Source organism: Scophthalmus maximus, chromosome 20 (assembly GCF_022379125.1).
Source record: "Scophthalmus maximus strain ysfricsl-2021 chromosome 20, ASM2237912v1, whole genome shotgun sequence".
Classification (NCBI taxonomy): Eukaryota; Metazoa; Chordata; class Actinopteri; order Pleuronectiformes; family Scophthalmidae; genus Scophthalmus; species Scophthalmus maximus.
This window is the reverse complement of record NC_061534.1, coordinates 2705760-2724666: the sequence shown is the minus strand read 5'-3', so window position 1 is coordinate 2724666 and position 18907 is coordinate 2705760. Positions and strand designations below refer to the sequence as shown.

The 18907-nt window shown below is 49.0% G+C and overlaps 1 protein-coding gene across 3 annotated transcripts in view; it reads right to left on the bottom strand.

Annotated features, from left to right (window-relative positions):
• cacna1bb (calcium channel, voltage-dependent, N type, alpha 1B subunit, b) overlaps window positions 1-18907 on the bottom strand; it is a 104444-nt gene that overhangs the window by 13834 nt on the left and 71703 nt on the right. Inside the window, exons 24-43 of one of the 3 annotated variants that reach the window (XM_035608192.2) lie at window positions 18262-18467; window positions 17283-17415; window positions 16869-16998; window positions 15731-15790; window positions 15285-15391; window positions 14519-14530; window positions 12946-12966; window positions 10514-10610; window positions 8419-8579; window positions 8164-8301; window positions 6834-7035; window positions 6363-6527; window positions 5832-5942; window positions 4962-5045; window positions 4339-4341; window positions 3520-3636; window positions 2745-2810; window positions 2033-2124; window positions 1771-1921; window positions 697-824 (exon numbers count right to left, since the gene is read on the bottom strand). In XM_035608192.2, the coding sequence (XP_035464085.2) occupies window positions 697-824; window positions 1771-1921; window positions 2033-2124; window positions 2745-2810; window positions 3520-3636; window positions 4339-4341; window positions 4962-5045; window positions 5832-5942; window positions 6363-6527; window positions 6834-7035; window positions 8164-8301; window positions 8419-8579; window positions 10514-10610; window positions 12946-12966; window positions 14519-14530; window positions 15285-15391; window positions 15731-15790; window positions 16869-16998; window positions 17283-17415; window positions 18262-18467 (2184 nt within the window). The remainder of the gene's footprint in view (window positions 1-696; window positions 825-1770; window positions 1922-2032; window positions 2125-2744; window positions 2811-3519; window positions 3637-4338; window positions 4342-4961; window positions 5046-5831; window positions 5943-6362; window positions 6528-6833; window positions 7036-8163; window positions 8302-8418; window positions 8580-10513; window positions 10611-12945; window positions 12967-14518; window positions 14531-15284; window positions 15392-15730; window positions 15791-16868; window positions 16999-17282; window positions 17416-18261; window positions 18468-18907) is intronic. The other 2 variants (XM_035608193.2, XM_035608194.2) reach the window with 2 other exon arrangements.

The window sequence follows — 18907 nt, the reverse complement described above, 5'->3', positions numbered from 1 at the left end:
AAAAATATGGAAGTGCTTAAGTGGAATATTAACTTCCCCCTACAAACATGACAATTCATAGAAAAAAAAAGGATTTAATATGTGTTGGACATTAAAAAGAAAGATAAAATTGATTAAAACCAATCTGCTCCTTTAAATTAAATCTGTTAAAACCCATTAAAACTGAAACCGACGAGCTTTAAATTCATTCTTTGCCGCAATCTGACATAATGAGTAAATGTGACAGTGGGCAAAGCTCAGCGCGGCTCATTTATATTCAGAGGAATGAATAATAACCCCTCTGCCCGATTATGTCAGTTAGGTGAAGCCAGTTTCACATTCCACATCTCTCGCCTGTCGCCGAGTCCTGACTGGCTCACGCCCGCGCGCGCGCCTAACGAGCCTCGCACGATCTGCCACGGATTACGCCTCAGTCGAGTGCGTTCCCTCGTTGGGAGGCGCAGGAGTTCTCCTCCCGGTGACAGACGGAGGAGCTGTGGAGCCGGAGCGGGACGCTGGATTTACCTGCATCAGTCCGGCCCACGTCATTCGCCTGACGTTTGCCAAGACGGGACTTTTCCACGTCACAGACTCATCACTCTGAAGCCGTTCTGAGAGTTCCCTGTCTCTTTTTAAAAAAAACAAAAACCCCCAGACTCCCCTCACATTTGACACATTTGTCGGATACACTGTCACCGTGCGAGTCGCGACACCTACCAGGCGGCGGGGTCGTACTCCGCCCACACGCGGATGAACTCATCCAGGTGATGAGGCCCCAGAATGGAGGCGTCCCGCGTCAGGTACTCGAAGTTGTCCATGATGACGGCGACGAAGAGGTTCAACATCTGGTGAATGAAAAAAAAACAACAACAACAACAAGTGTGTGAAAAGTGAATTGTACGTAGAAAATATTTGTTTGTACAGAAACGACGTCTGATTATTTTAAATCTGGAAAGGAGGATGAGAATATACTAATGCTAATTATAAGATTATGTAGGTTATATTATGAGTGGTGTCCGAACATTTTCTGGATTCATTAGCAGGATGACAGTAGAGAAAGAAAGAAATGGCTTTGCAGTTTTTTTGCCCTAAAACTGCAAATTATATATTTTCCATTACTTTTGACTATTTTGAAAAGCCCATTATGATTCATGTCTTATTTCTAATCCCACTAATAAATCCAGAAGTCATTGTCCGTCTGTCTGCACTTCAATTCCTCGACAACCGCTCGAATCAACTTCACACATTCCAAGTTCAAACCAAGTTTGCTACTTTAATTAACAATCATCTAAGTTTGACAAAGTTCCGCCGAGTGGTCAAGAGGCTAAAACCTTCGGTATAATTCTCTATCACAGCACGAGACATGGGCTGCACGGGGGCGTAGTGGTCAGCACTGTCGCCTCCCAGCAAGAAGGTTCTGGGTTCGAGTCCCGGTTCAAACCAACCAGGGCCTTTCTGTGTGGAGTTTGCATGTTCTCCCCGTGTGTGCGTGGGTTCTCTCCTGGTTCTCCGTCTTCCTCCCACAGTCCAGAGACATGCAGAATGGGGTCAGGTTCATTGGAGACTCTAAATTGACCGTAGGTGTGAATGTGAGAGTGAGTGGTCGTCCGTCTCTGTATGTGGCCCTGTGATAGGCTGGAGACCTGTCCAGGGTGAACCCCGCCTCTCGCCCAACGTCAGCTGGGATTGGCTCCGGCCCCCCCCCCCCGCGACCCTTAAATGGATAAAGCGGTAGACGATGGATGGATGGATGGATGGGAAGCGCGAGAGTTTGTTTTCCGTCACACTGACCAGGAAGGAGCAGAGGAAGATGAAGGAGACAAAGTAGAAGTAGGCGAAGTCACTTCCACACTCCTTCCCCGCGGTTCCCGAGAGACGATCGCACGGCCGGTTGCTGAGGCACGCCAGCATGATCTCGTGCCACGCCTCGCCCGTCGCGCTCCTGTCAGGACCAACACAGATCACAGAGGAGGTGCAGACGCACGTTAGCGGGGCCATGAGACGGGATTCTCCTGTGGCGCGTGCATCCGTGGGCAGGCGGAGGCAGGTTCACCTGAAGAGAAGCGTCAAGGCCTGGAAGAAGGTCTGGAAGTTGTTGTGGTGGTTGATCGCCGTGTCCTCGTTCAGCTCGATGTTTCCAAACACCTGAGGGAGCACGTCGGGTTTATCGAAAAAAATTCAGAGCTTTGCTTGATTGTTACATCTTTGACTGAATTTGAGGTTATAGACACTTTCAAAACGGATTTTTCTTGGTTTAAGACCCAACTAGAGAGTCTGACAATGTCCTAGGTGTGTTTGAGCATGAATGGCTGGAAATAAAAAAAAAAATTGGATTGTTATCCGTTATTATATTTTACCTTATTATTATTATAGCATTTCTTTTTTCATTTTCTTGATTTATGTTTTTCGTTGCGTTGCAATAGATTTGAAAAAACAAACAAATAAAGAGGATCTAATATGTATCTGACTACAGAGTCAGTGACATCATTTAAATCACTTCTTAAAACATCTCTTTAAAATACTAATTTTTTACCTACATGCCTCATCTGTTCATTGTTATTGTTTTCAGGCTGTATTTTTTTGTCATATCATCTTATTCCCTGATCTTATTTGCCTCAGTCTTCAAATGTTTTAATCCCGTTTCACATTGCGACTGTGCTTTGAAAAGTGCCGTATACATAAGGTTTATTATTGTCTTGATTATAAGCCCGAAGGAAGGTAAAGATACCTGTGGAGTGGTACAGCACTTTGGATTTGCGACTCACCTGCATTCCAATGATGGCGTAGATGAAGAAGAGCATGGCGATGAGCAGGCAGACGTACGGCAGAGCCTGAAGACAAACACACACAGTCCAGTGTAAAAACACGTTAAGAACACAAACAGGTTCACGGTACCACTCCCCCTCACACGCACGCACGCACGCACGCACGCACGCACACACACACACACACACACACACACACACACACACACACACACACACACACACACACACACACACACACACACAGAGTCACTTAAAGCATTGGACACACACACACACACACACACACACACACACACACACACAGTTACTTAAAGCATTGGACACACACACACACACACACACACAGAATTACTTAAAGCATTGGAGACACACACACACACACACACACACACAAACAACCCTTAGAGCGCTTTGTCTCTCTTTTGATCTCTTGTTCTTCACACACACACACACACACACACACACACACACACACACACACACACACACACACACACACACACACACACACACACACACACACACACACACACACCCACCCACCCAAGCTGCAGGGTCGATTCTTTTAACCGGGTTATTTATAGGCGGCGGCGAGCGTTTGTCGTAATTAAATCGCCACCCTTTTATTTAACACTCTGCAGCTCCTGTCCATTTTCGTGGCCTTTAAAAACTCCCACCAGTCACCAGCGACACTGAAGCCGCCGTGAACATTCTCTCTCTCTCTCTCTCTCTCTCTCTCACGGCGTGGAGCTCGGCCAGTTTCCCGCGTCACCTTGAAGGACTGAACGAAGGTCCACAGCAGGATGCGGATGGTGTAGCCCTGCCGCAGCAGCTTGATGAGGCGAGCCGCTCGGAAGAGTCGCAGAAAGCTCAGGTTGATCATCTTGTCCTGCGGGAGAGAGGACAAGCGGCGACACTGTGAGGTGTTGTAGAGTGACTGACCGGATCTAAAAAACCCTGAGGGCCGGCAGCGTCACGTCGGCTCATGCAGGTGTCGCTGAGTTCAGGACTGGACTGAACGACATGGCATGATGTGCACAGGAAATGAAAAAGTGGATTGTGTGGGTTCGTTATTCGTGCAAGTCGTAAAAAAACCTAAATACAACGGGGATTTAAATGAGGTAGATTAAGATTGTTCGTACAAAATGTGTCACCATTCAAAATAGTCCATAATCCAGACAGCACAGATGGCGACGACTAGATCACTGGAGAACTTCCTTTAACCATCCAATTAAACTTGACTTAGGCTCATCATTTTTAACAAGCACGGAAACATGCCACAGGAGGAGATAATGAAATCTGTCTGAAATCCAAACCAACATATAATTTGAGGACCTTGTAGAACCAAGAGTCTTTTTGTGTTTTTTACCAGTGAGCTGATTTCACATACGGCCTGTGACCCCACATGACCCCGGGTGACTGACGAACGGGTCCTTTATCAATGGAATCATCACACTGGTGTTTCGTCGGGGAGACACTTGAAACCGAGTCCGTGAGCGAGGAGGACGTGACACACACACACACACACACACACGGCGAGGGGGAGAGTGACAATAATCAGCGGGCGTCAAGAAAGAAAAAGGCCACTTACCGTCTGGAGGAGTCAGGCGTGACACAGTGAGGACACGGGCACCAGGAAGCACACAGCGGAAGATGGACACAGCGAACGACACAGAGAAAAAAGAGCGAGAGAGAAGAGACAGAGAAGAAGACGAATGATCACATGAAGAGAGAGAGACACAGGAAGCCTCAGTCCTCCAATCCAAGGCCTTTCCTCCGTTGTCCTCCAACAGCTGCTTCCTGTTGTCCTGCGTCCGCCTTCGTTTTCATTTCTAAGCCATATCTTTTTTATTTTTATGTATTGATTTTCATATTTCGTTTTGCTCGGATTGGAGGAATGAGAGAATGAGAGCGGAGCGAAGCGCGACGACCACTGTACATCCACCAGTTTGAAAAGGTCAAAGTTTTCAATAATCGGAATATGAACCCTGAGGATTTGCTGCTTGTCTTTGTTTTTTATCATCATTGTAATTTGAATTTCCACGTTTGTCGCTCGAACAAAACAAGGAACCTGAAGACGTCAACTTACTTCTCACAGACAAAAACATTCCTCAAGGAGAAGTCATTTCCCACAAAACTATTGTAGTGTTCTACCATTGATTATGTTCAGGAGACTGGTTAGTGTGAATGTCACATTGGTGACGATTCCTTTACCTTGATCTCCGTGACCAGGATGTCCGTGATGCTCCCGAGCACCGTCACAAAGTCGAACACGTTCCACGCTGCCTTCAGGTAGTTCTACGGCACAACGGCGACACACAGGTTAGAGTTCAGTCACACGCCAAAAAGTTTAGCATCTTTCAAACATCCGTCCAGGAAAAAAGAGCAAACACACACACACACACACACACACACACACACACACACACACACAGACACACACACACACACACACACACACACAGACACACACACACACACACACACACACACACACACACACACACACACACACACACACACACAAACACACACACACACACACAGACACACACACACACACACGCTGCCGAGCAGCCTGGATCTCCGTCCGACCGGCCCGGTCCCGAGGGCGGAGGCTGCTGCCGGCCCCCCCGCTGCTCGGCTGCCCCGTCTGAAGAGCTGTTGATGCGGGGCAGATGCTAAAAGCCCGCCCGCCCGCCTGCGAGCTGAGCAGCCGAACAGGTGGAGGTAAGTGGTGTGTGAAGAAGAAAAGCCATTTCACAAATGGCCCCTCGTAAACGGAACGGAGCCCGTGATGAAATGCCTCGCCGCGGGCCAGATGGCCCCACGTCGGGAGAGAGCCGATTCCTTTTTTTCCCGGCACTCCTCTGCTTCCAGTGCAGCCCCCTCGTTCCTCCGTGCGAGCCTTTAAACGCTACTTTGTGTTTTAAACAAAGTCACAATCCTTCAATAATATGGCCATCCGTGTGCAGGCGCCCTCGGTCTGATTTCGTCCGGCTGTTTGATTTGCACATCCGCACGCGCGTGTCAACCGAAACATTGACGAGTGAATTACGGACGAGCGTTTGTGTGACGGCTCACCAGAGGGCCGAAGGCGATGACCTTGAGGACGCACTCCAGGGTGAAGAGGGCCGTGAAGAGGATGTTCAGGTATTTCAGCATGGACTCGTACAGGTCTGGGGCTCCGTAGAACTGAGGACAGGCGGAGAGGAAACGTACACTGAGTGCATAGAGTGTATGATTGACAGCTGGTGCCGTCCAATCGCGCGTCTATGTCTCTGTAAACAGTAAACACCTAGTTGTCAAAGTAAAGTCACGTAACAGGATGAATAACTGCCGTGTCATTTTGCTGCTGCCAGAAAAAACAACATACAACATTTTTTAATTGTTGACCGCGTCTCGGGGTCCCAGACCGCCGCTTTCAATTAGACTGAATTCAGATTCACGGACGAAGTCTCTGCGATTGTTCCTCTCTTTTATATTTCAACAGTGTGCTGGTGTCATATCGGGAAACGAGAATGAGCCAATACACTGAAGATCCGAGAGGATTCGGAGCCACGCCGTGCCCCATGAGGAGGAGGAGGAGGAGGAGGAGGAGGAGGAGTCACTGACCTTCATCATCAGCACGACGGTGTTGAGGGCGATCAGCGACATGATGGCGTACTCGAACGGCGGCGACACCACGAACTTCCACATCTTGTACTGGAACGACTGCTTGTTCTGCGGCATGTACCTCGTCAGCGGCTTGGCGTTGATGGCAAAGTCGATGCAGGCTCTCTGTTTGAAGACGAGAGATACAACAACTTTCATCACACGAATTGCACTTGGTCACAGGAGAAACGAAGAATTAAAAAAGAAAGAGACGCTCGCTGATCAGTCGCCAACGCAAAGAACAAAGCGAGGAGGACGCGGCCCCCGATTTATTCTGTTTGAGGGAATTAATAGTGGTGTTGGATGTAACTGGCCTGGGAGCGATATCAGGAAGAGGATCAGCGTGCGTCCTCTGATTTCTATCGAATGTAATATCGGATGATGGACGAGACGAACGCGTCCAGGAGCTGGTGCTCATTGTGGTCGTCGCACCTCGTTCTTCTCCAGGCTGCACTCGGACATGGCCTTGTCGCCCTGCTCCTGGAAGGTGATGATGATCAAAGCCACGAAGATGTTGACGAAGAAGAAGGGGAACACCACGAAGTAGACCACGTAGAAGATGGACGTCTCCATGCGGAAGCCGGGGCTCGGGCCCTGGTCCTCGTACGTGGCGTCCACAGAGTGTTTCAGGACCCTGAGGAGGAAGAAGGGGAAACTGTCTTCATTCTTTATTTCGTCAGACATTTAGACGAAGGGTTGTCATAACTTCTGAACTGCTCTCACAGACTCACAGATCCCTGCAGGTGAGAGGAGAGAGACGGACGACGACTCTGCCGCTGTGACATGCACGGACATGTCGAGCACTTTCCGCGAGTTATGATTTTAATTTGTCCCTGTGGAAACTTTGGCGAGTGCTCTACGAATATATGTGATCATTTGAATGATCAGGACAAAGATGCTTATGAGAATTATGACAATAACAGTGCTGAATGTTTTCTAATGGTGAAAATAACGGTGACTGGGAATCCAAAACCATCACAAACAAATATTAAAAACAATAAAGGCACAAAAAAAAAGGAACTATGAAGATTGTTGACTTAGGATTTTGTTATTTAACATTTAAAACAAATAGTATTTGACCCTAAAGACAGAAACGTAATGTTAAGAGAGACGTTAAGTAAATGCTGTATATCTTAAGATGCTTTCAGACACGCACCGAAGTTCGCAGAATTGTGTGTGAATTCCCACAGCGGCGTTAACATCACGTTAGGAGTGTGTGTGTGTGTGTGTGTGTGTGTGTGTGTGTCTGTCTCCACAGAGAGGATGACGGTGACTACGCTCGCGGTACTTCGGCTCAGACACAGAACCTATTGCGGGCGAGCCTTGATAGCGTCTGCAGAGAAACGCACAGTGATCACGCCCGCGGCTGAAAGAGTCATCGCAGGAGAATCAGACGTGAAACTCAAGCATTGATTACCAGCTACCTACCTCATGTCTGCCCTGCTGGGACCCTGAAGAATTTCTGGGAGCTCATTTGAATTTGCTCTGCCAGACTCACGGTCTGGATCGGACAGAGATTCTCCCCACCGGCAGAAATCTCGCCAGGTCCAATCACAACCGATTATCGGATAATGGGCGGGGTTTACACCACCACGCGGAGAGAAGCGACTTTTGTAAAACAGCCAAGATGGCTGCCGCTGATGAACGAGCATTTGGCTTTTTTAAAAATTGGAAAATCGAAAATGAACTGACAGGTCCCAGACTAATTCCGCATGTGAGTATTGGTCCGTCTCATATATATCTCATGTGTGACAGGACTCACAGTGGCCAGCCCTCCCCGGTGGACACGGTGAAGAGCGTCAGGAAGGCCCAGAGCACGTTGTCGTAGTGGAACTCGTACTTCTTCCACTCCCGGGGCTGAGCTGCCACGTCGTCTCTGTCGTAGGACAGAAACTGACCCCTGCGGAGGCGGAGAGAGAGAGAGAGAGAGAGAGAGAGAAGCATCGTGGGACATGTGAGAAGGAAGGGGCCGGGAGGCGGACAGTGTGGTGAGGAAGACGTCCCGGTGTCGGCGCACCTGCAGTCCTTCTCCAGCCCCTTGGACTCGTCGGTGCAGTAGAAGAATTTGCCCTTGAAGAGCTGCACGGCGATGACGGCGAAGATGAACATGAAGAGCATGTAGACGATGAGGATGTTGAGGACGTTCTTCAGGGAGTTCACGACGCAGTCGAACACGGCCTGGGAAACGCGCACACACACACACACAGTTGTGAAGAGACGTTCACGTTCACTCCGCTTCCAGGAGGCGACAGCTACAATGACTGTGACATTGAGTTTTTCAAAAAAGAAATTAAAGTCATTATTCATTTTTATATAGATAATTCATAACGCAAAAAAAACCTGGCTGGAAATTGTATTAAAAACTGCAGCTCGCAGCACAAAACCCTCACTTTCATTTCAGGGAGTTTATTCTTTTCCTTCCACCAGAGGAAGTTTCACCGTCAGTCGACTGAGGCGTCGCTTCATCCGTCCATCACGTCTCTACACCACTCGTCCACTTATAAACTCAGCGCTCGTCCAAATTCAGCCGTGTCTCAACCAATCAGGACGTCTTATGGCCTGCTCTGTTTACTGATCACGTGAACACGCAGGTTTACATGAAGTCCATGTTTGTGTCTGTACCTGCCTCTCTCTCTCTCTCTCTCTCTCTCTGTCTGTCTGTCTGTCTGTCTGTCTGTCTGTCTGTCTGTCTGTCTGTCTCTGTCTCTCTCTCTCTCTCTCTCTCTGTCTGTCTGTCTGTCTGTCTCTGTCTATCTCTCTCTCTCTCTCTCTGTCTGTCTGTCTGTCTGTCTGTCTGTCTCTGTCTCTCTCTCTCTCTCTGTCTGTCTGTCTGTCTGTCTCTGTCTATCTCTGTCTCTCTCTCTCTCTCTCTCTCTCCAGAGATTTCCCCTCCGTCAGTTTGTGCTGTGATGATCCGCCTGTGAGACGAAGAGCTCCGTCTATCTGTCCTGACATGAACGCAATCTCACCAATTAACATGACCGCCGCATGACAGGCCGCCGCCGCCGCCGCCGTCGAGGCTGTTGTCTAAGGAGCGAGGAGGACGGAGCATTAATCCCCCGTTTCCTCTTCCACCAGCCTCGTCCGTCCCGGGGATGCAGAGAGGCGTCGTGGCGGACGAGCTGTCCGTCTGCCAGCTCCCATCCGTGTCGGGCGCCTCACTGCCATGACGGCGGTCAGATCTTTCATCTTTTGTCAGAGTCATTACTTTCGGATGATCAGCCGCCTTCCGCGCACCAGAGGGAAGCTGTCGTCGCCGCGTCAACAGGGAACAGTTGAGCCTCTCGGCTCCATGCGGGTCGCGACGACCACGACCACGACGACGACAACAACAACGGCGTCTTGTCATCCTACGTTATTATAGCGTTTTCCCCTTTGTACTATTTTGACTCCACTTTAGATTCTTTTCTCACTGTGCAGGATGTTGAAGATTTCTAATACGGTGAGTTTGGTACAATCGCAGTTAAAACCCTTCAACACCGAAAGGGAACTGGTTGATTCAGGGCTATTAGATCTCTGGTGCCTTCCTTGGAGCGGAACCATCGTAATCGTGGACGCGTCATCAGAGAGGGACACGACAGAAGTAGACAGCAGTAATAAGGAGGCGGAGCATTTGCTCTTTCTACTCCAACTTCTCGCGATAAGAAGCCGATCGGAAATCTCCTACTCCCTAGCATCGATATCGGCTCTGACATCTACACCTCTGTTCAGATCTCACCGTGTTACCTTCATGTAGATACCGAGAATATTCATATAGACCGTCATAGAGTTAACTAAAGAAGGGAGGAGCTACGAATCTCAGAGAACCCACACGTGTGAGGCTTTGACGCTCAAGATATGTACTTTCCCAGGGGTTTTGCTCCAGTCGTGGGGAAACACAGGTTCGTCGGTGAGTAAAGGAGTTTCTGTTCAGTCACTTCTCTGTCTTTCATTCCCTCCGTCTCTCCTCAACCCAGAAATGAACCCCCTAGAGGTCAAACATCTCACATCTTCCATCCAGAACAACGGACTCATCTCTGATCTCACATGGCACATCCACCCTGACACACTTAGCGCTGCCCCAGCGTTTCTCTGGGTCTCGGCGGCCGACGGGTCACGTTACTGTACCGTACCTTCAGCTTGGGCAGACGTTTGATGGTCTTGAGTGGCCTCAGGACCCGCAGCACCCGGAGGGACTTGATGGTGTTGATGTCCTTCCCTTTGGTCCCTCTGCAAACACGGAGAGTGGAGTTAGTCTTCGGTGACGCGGTGGAACCGCTAGTCGTGTCTCTCTCTCTCTCTCTCTCTCTCTCTCTCTCTCTCTCTCTCTCTCTCTCTCTCTCTCTCTCTCCTCCGCCCAGTAACAGGAGATGAGTGCAGTACACGAAGTACAGTGTGTACTGTACCAATAATACCTGTTCTCAGTTAGTTAGTGCAGTAACGCATGAGGGCCAGTGATGTGGTTTTAGAAGAAACATGCAACAATGGAAGAGTTGAATGTGTTAAAGATGTGATTATGAGATTTTTATTTTACTACATTCATCTCACGACTGTAGTTTCATGTTCCTTCCTCTCGTGCTTATTTGTCTGATTTGATATCCACTTTTTCCATCTACTTTTTTTCTCCTTTGTCTTTTCTTACATTCACTTTCCTTCTCTTCTTTCCATCGCTACGTTTTTTCCATCCTTCCTTCAATATTGTCTTTCTTTTCTTCTGTCTTTCTTTTCTTTCTTTTCTCTCCATACGTCTTCCTGTCTTCCTCTCTTCCCTCCCTCCTTCTTTCTCTACTCCAGTTAGTGTTCAATCACCCGCTCTTTGCTTCCACCGCCTCCTTTCACTCAGTCGTCTTCACCTTCTCACAGTCACACACAACAGTCACACAACAGTCACACAACAGTCACACAACAGTCACACAACAGTCACACAACAGTCACACAACAGTCACACAACAGTCTACACAACAGTCACACAACAGTCACACAACAGTCTACACAACAGTCACACAACAGTCACACAACAGTCACACAACAGTCACACAACAGTCACACAACAGTCACACAACAGTCTACCGTGTTGTTGCGAGAGAAAACAAAGCAGTTGACACTTTGTGAGAGCGGAGGCTGCAGGTCGTGTTCAGCGCTCAGCGAGAGGGAGGCGGCTGTGGGGGGTGTAAAACTCACAGGTATGTTATTGACAGACAGCTGAGCCATCACTCACTCAGAGAGACTGACGCTGGCCGAGGACGGTGTGGACGCTTAATGAATTAGTCACACAACCGCACGGTTTTAATAGCCTGTCTTTTAAACGTGCTGCATGAATGCAATTGCAAGATATCCATAAAAGCCAAAAGCCAATTGCTTAAAATTTCCCCAAACACACACACACACACACACACACACACACACACACACACACACACACACACACACACACACACACACAGGCTGCGATCAGTTAGTCAGTGCTGCAGAAGCTCTTATTTAAAACACGTGTGTGTGTGTCGGCTGATGGATTCATTAAAACTCACTGATTCAGTTGTGGCTTTAATTAGTATAATGTAAGTGGTGAGGGAGGAGGGAGGAGGGAGGGAGGGGCTCAGACAGGAGACAGAGGAGCGTGTGGTTCCGTACATTTCTTTTTGGCCTCGGGGCCTTTTTTCCTTTTCTCAGCGGAAAAACTCTCAAGTCTGACAAAATGGCATGCGGCTCTCATGCTCAGATGACTCGGTTATCCTGGCATGCAATCTGCACAGTCGATGCCAGTCGCTCGCTGTTCAAGGACCTCCACACTTTGAGACGGCGAGAGCGGCCTCCCAATAGCTTTCAGAAGCGCCGCGAGGAAGATGTAATGCGCGTGCATGTGCGTGTGTGTGTGCGTGTGTGTGTGTGTGTGTGTGTGTGCACGACGTTGTGTGTTCACGTCAGCGAGGCGCAGATCAGCACTGATTGTGCTAATGTGCTCAGCAGCCCGACATCTGAGGTCACCCACCCCCCCGAGGAGCATTTCCTGTTTAGGGGCGCAAAGAGCTGACGTCCAATCAGAGGACTGCACGAGGCTCCGTATCGAGCAGGTTCACGTGTTACACAAGTACGTATGTGCAAATATATTCACGTTGGGGCTGATCATTCAGGATTTTTGGCATTTTGACCAACTAAACTTTAATTGCGATGAAAGGAAATTACGACGAGACGAAAGATTAGAAACAGATTGGTTTTCTGTTGCTTTGACACAACTTTGCTTTTCAAGGAATCGGTGCAGATTCTCATCGGTGCATGTCTGCAGCTAGACGTCGTTCTTCTGAAAGCTATGATTCGGAGTTCCCAATATTGTCTATTTTAGGTTTGACGCACCAATATTGGAACAGGAGGTTTCTTTTCTTTAGGAAAAATGGGAAGAGGGGAGGGAGGGAGGGAAATCATGGTCATACCCCAAGCACCTTGTGATGGGAAGGATTGACAAGAGGAGCGTTCTCTGTTTCACATGTTGGGGGGGAGGAGGGGGGAAGAGGGGGGAAGAGGGGCGAGGGGGGTCAATGAGCATAAGTTAGAGAGGGACAGTTCCCACCTGGCCACGCTTTGTTGAGATCTGACAAGGAAAAGAAATTATAAGCGCCCAAACACACAGACACAAACACCAACCACACAAACAAGAGCAAATTATGAGCATATGAAGGAAAAGAACAGAGCGAAATAAACATATTGAGCAGATATCACACAGACATGAAGGTACAGTGACATTTTTTTTCTTCTACAAATTGACAAACGACAAATCACGATGCAAAGAAAGCAAAGGTAAACAGAAGCGCTTGAACTAATTTCCCTGTGAACGGGCAAAATATGCGCGATGAACATGTGGATGAATACGGTTCATAGCGTCGGGATGAGTTCAGAAAACCTGAGAATGTGAACGCGGCCCCTTGAGACACGTTCATGTGACGTGGACGTGAAGCCGACGTGGGCGATGACAAGATGCCGGACAGGAAGTGAATGTGGGAGGAAGTGGTGGAGGGGTGACGGGGGTCAGTCTGATAACGGCTGCATGAGTGAAGCTCACTCTTCTTCATGTAGATTATCAAAACAAGGGACCGGACACACTGGACCAGGCATGATGGACAGGAGGACGTTGCTATAATTTAAAGCTACAGTGTGTAATATTTGGCGGCATCTGGTGGTGAAGTTGCGAATTGCAACCCACTGAGCACCTCAGCCCCCCCCCCCCCCCCCCCCCCCCGAGCGCTCAGGACCAGCGACGGTAGCTGAGAGAGAACAAACTTCTTTTCCAAGAAATGATAAATATAATCCTCCACTTCGCGAACTCTTTGGCTTCTCAAACTTGTCGACCGACACGGACACGCCGAAGACGCGCAACCGCTGATTCCTCCTCCGGTGTCCGGCAGCGCTCAAAATTCAACGCGTATGCGTGTGAGTGTTTTGTCCGTTTTGGGCCACCGTATTTAACACGACGGAGCAAGCCTGGCGGCGTACACGGACTTCGGGTCCACCTATGTAACCATAACTGACCGATTAAAGTTTACCTGTTGCAGGGGAATCTACGAATATGGACAATATATATTCCGAGTTCTTCTGAATAGTACACACTGTAGCTTTAAACTAAGTGTCATGTTTGGAAAATGAACAGTGGATTATGCGGATGAAATGGTTTATAGTTGCCATGTACTCTGTTTAATCGTTTGAAATTAGCATATTTGTTTCCGTGCGCGTGCCTTTTAGAGGCGGCAGCACTCAGACGCTCCGCTCATGAATATCCCCGAGAGCGTCTGTCATCCCGCCGAAAAAGCTTGAATTTTAGATCATTTGCTGTTTACTGTGCGTTATGAATATTGTTCCTACTAAGACACGTCTGATAAACTGCACAGGTAATTGCACTTATGCAACCCGAGTGCAGACGCACCAACACAAACACAGTTATGTAACGCAAACAGAGCAAATGCCAGTGGCGCTCGATTGTGACCGGGGCGGTGAGGAGAAGAATTAGCAAATAACAAAATGCGACACTTTGGTATGAACGACACTGGCTGAGAAGGACGGGAAGGAAAACAGAGGACGCAAACAGGAAGACGAGCACGTGGACAGGGCGAGACACGGGCAGAGAGAGAGAGAGAGAGAGCAGGCATTACCCCATCAGGCTCCTGAAAGCAATCGAGGCCAGAAAACAACAGAAGAGGAGGAGGGGGAAGAAAAGTGAAGACAGATGGAGACAGAGTCAGCAACAGATAAATAAGACGGGGAGGAGAAGCATCAATCTGAAGTGAAAAGAGAAGAAAAGAGAAGAGAGTCACAAAGAAACACACACGCGAGTGACAAACTGCAGAGCTCCAGGACGAGTCCGTATGTACAAACAGTCCATGACCGCGCTGGTTGAAACAGAAATGTGTGACCGCTAGAGACAAAGATTGCAGATCTGTAAAGCTGCTTTCAGTCATGCACTGAAGTTTTTCCCCAATTCTTTTCATGTCGTTACAGACATCAGCCATCCATCCATCCATCGCCAGCCTATCACAGGGCCACATACAGAGACAAACAACCAGTCACTCTCACATTCACATCTACGGTCAATTCAGAGTCTCCAATGAACCTGACTCCATTCTCATGTCTCTGGACTGTGGGAGGAAGACGGAGAACCAGGAGAGAACCCACGCACACACGGGGAGAACATGCAAACTCCACACACAGAGGCCCTGGTTGGTTTGAACCGGGACTCGAACCCCTCGCTGTGAGGCGAGGGTGCTAACCACTACGCCACCGTGCAGCCCCCCCCCCACCGAAAACAATTTCCTGGAAAATGTCCAAGTTATGCTATTATTAAGAAATGGGCAACAATGCAGGATTTATCCATTCATTTCTTCTTCTTTTTTTGAAAGAAAAAGAAAGAGGTCGACTTACGAGCAGGCAAAGGCCACCAGGGCTCCACTGACCACGATGAAGTCCAGGATGTTCCACAGGTCGCGGAAATAAGAGCCGGGGTGCAGCAGCAGCCCCAAGTCAATCATCTGGAGCCACCGGACAGAGAGAATAACGGAATGACACGGAAGATCGTCCACGCTTCGGGCTTCTCTAGAGGTTATCGAGCCTGACCATTCATTGTCTACAGGGCCCGGCGTCAGGCCAGATGTGAGCACACGTCTGTTAGAGACGTGTAACATCTTGACTAACAGCTCATGAGCATGAGAACACGCGTAAACTAGAGTTTCAAACACATGTAGGAATCCTGGATGTTGTTTTTGATCTGCAAATTAATTTCCACAACTTTACTTGTTTGTTTGTTTGTTGGTGTGTGTGTTTGTGTGTGTGTTGGTGTGTGTGTTGGTGTGTTGCTCCGCTCCTCTCACCTTGATCACCATCTCAAATGTGAAGACTCCAGTGAAGACATAATCCAGATACTTCAAAACCTGCAGCGACGGAGAGGAAGAGAAAACATCCGACGTGGTGACTCATCTACAGATCATCACAAGACATAGTGTCCACGTGTGTGTGTGTATGTGTGTGTGTGTGTGTGTGTGTGTGCGTGTGTATGTGTGTGTGCGTGTGTGTGCGTGTGTGTGTGTGTGTGTGCGTGTGTGTGTGTGCGTGTGTGTGTGTGTGTGCGTGTGTGTGTGTGTGTGTGTGTGTGTGTGTGTGTGTGTGTGAGAGCCAGGTCTTATTCCTGTTGCGGGGACCTGAATCTGTTTACACAGTCACGTCACAGGGACTGAAAAAAGCAGGTCTCCATTATGTAAACCATTACAATTTAAGGTGAAGATATTTTAAGTTATAGGTTTAAGTTGAGGGGTAAGTCACTGTAGTTATGGAGAGGTGTGTGTGTGTGTGTGCATGTGTGTGTGTGTGTGTGCGCTAAGAACAGATTTGTACACGTTCCTCTGCCCTGTCAGAGGTCTCAAACGTGATCGCACACACACACATACACACACACACGCACACGCACGCACACACACACACACACACGCACACGCACGCACACACACACACGCACACGCACACGCACGCACGCGCACACACTCACACACGTGCACGCACGCACAACAACACGGTAAAAAAAGCAACCGCCCAACATCACCTCAGATTCCCTCTGTGCTCCTGACTTGAATATCAATTAGTTGTGCTTGTCTGTCAAAATGCAAAAAACCCCTCCTCCAGGCTCGCGTCTACTTGCACACATCACTCCCTCACGGGCGACAAAGACACATTTTCGCCACAGCGGATACATATGCACCACGTCTGGTGTCATATCGTCATTTTTCCCAAGTCAAAATGCCATAATTTCTCTTTTAAATGAGCTTGTTTTGTTCTGCTTCCTGCTACTTGTTCTCGAATATGAGCAAAGTGTCGCGTCGCGTCAGCAGGAACGTCTCCATCGGTCCCAAGGAATCGGCTGAAATGAGACTCCTAATGCGCTCGTGCGAGCATGTGTGGTGGGGCCGGTGTGTCTGTCGTCGCCATGACGTCCGCGCGTCACATGGTCTGACTCACGTTGTTGCGCGGCGCGTTGGCCTGCACGGGGTCCTCGGCCGCCAGAGCGATGCTGCTCATGGTGATGACCATCAGGATGCACATTTCAAAGTAGCGCAGGTTGACCACGTAGTGACACAGCCGCCGCACCCTATGAGATCACACACACACACACACACACACACACACACACACGTTCACAAAAGTAAAAGTACACATGGAGCAGCGACAGCTCACAAGGTGAGTTAAGGTGAAGTCCACAGACGACACGCATCCCGTTCCCCGTCCGCATGAAGTCACACGGCAAAGGAAGGAGATGAATGATGACTGATGCATAGATGTTCGTGGTCAGAATGACAATAACGTCTGGGTTTTAGTGAACTTCCTGTTGGTCTCAATTCAGCTCTCCGTCACCTCCCGGCCCCCCCGACTCACGGATTGGTTTGTCCGAAGACGAACATGGAGCTGTAGGGCAGGATCTGCCGCGGCCCATTAGCCGCCTCCTCCTCCTCCTCCAGATCCTTCTTCTCGTCGCTGATTTGGAAGTTGTCACAGTCGATGCTGTTCACTGGCGTGGAGAAATGAGAATAATTGATTTCAGCTCTGAGAGGCACAGATGTATTTTCTGGCTAACGAGATATTTTCCTCCACACGCCACGGGCCGGCGTCGGGTCCACGTGGTCGTGGTCGTGGGACGACGACGACGACGACGACTGTGTTTACTTTCTCCACTAATTAGACCTTTCTCTGAAGATCGGTGGTTGCTGGGTTCAAGACTGAGCCGGAGAGGCGCATGCCCACCTTCTCTTCTCCTGTTGATTTTTAAACCTCCGTCTCTATTGTTTCAAAGTGTTTTTTTATTCATTGCTAGAGGCTGACAGTTTTGTTCCTGTTATTTTGTTGTCATTGCTCTATTTACAACTAACACTACAATAGAATACAGCGATTTTCAAGTGCAAGTCGCTGACAACATGGTTCTTCTTTTGGTACGTTTTGTATATCACTGATATTTTCATAGAAAAAGAAATTTACTCACAGGTTTCACTGTTTGAAATTGGATGATGAGGTTCTTTCATTCATAAATGGTCTTTATCACCCTTCAAGGGTCAGTAAGGGATTTTAATCCAATACACTTTTTGAAAGACAAGACTGGCTGTGTGAGTTGAAACCCCCCAAACAACGGCGCGGACCGCACCACACACTCGTCGACGCTTTAAGAGACGTGCTGGCGGGTGGCGGCTGCAACAGCGCGTCGGACTCCTGTACCCCGGGTTACGGGTTCGCCGCCCGGCCACGGCGTTCACATCACAACAGAGACAAAGAGACCAACAAGCTTTTCTCCCAAAATGGCTTCCAGCCCCTTTGAGAATAAAACTCTCCCTCGAACCTTCCCCCGTGACAGGCATGAGCTCACTGGGTATGATGGTGGTGTCCCCGGGCGGGGCGGTGATGGTGACGGGGATGTGGATGGCGTTGCTGTTGAGGCCCGCCTGGCTCGCCCTGGTGGAGTTCTTCTGGTTGTCGGCGTCCTCCTGCTTCTCCCCGAGGCTCGGGCTGCTGCGCATCAGCTGCAGAGGACTGGAGGCGAGGCCGTTGTCCTCGGCGTCTGGCTGCCTGTCCCTGGAGAGAGAGAGGGGGGGGGGGGACACGTGGCTCTCATCACAGGCGTCGTAACACTCTCAGGATGCTTCCAGCTTCTTTCTTTTTTTTCCCTTTTCTTTCTGCCAAACAAGATCCATCTGAGAAAAAGTTTGTCCGTCCCTCATGGGAGACAGACCACAAATTATGTGGCAACAAACTTGAAGTGGACTTTCACTGGCGAGCAATCCACACACACGCACGCACGCACGCACGCACAAACACACACACAAACACACACAAACACACACACACACACACACGCACACACGCACGCACACACAAACACACACACAAACACACACAAACACACACAAACACACACACACAAACACACACACGCACACACACACACGCACAGACAGTTATATGGTGTTTATGTGAAAGGCAAACTGATGCACAGTCTATTTTTTTTTTCTTTC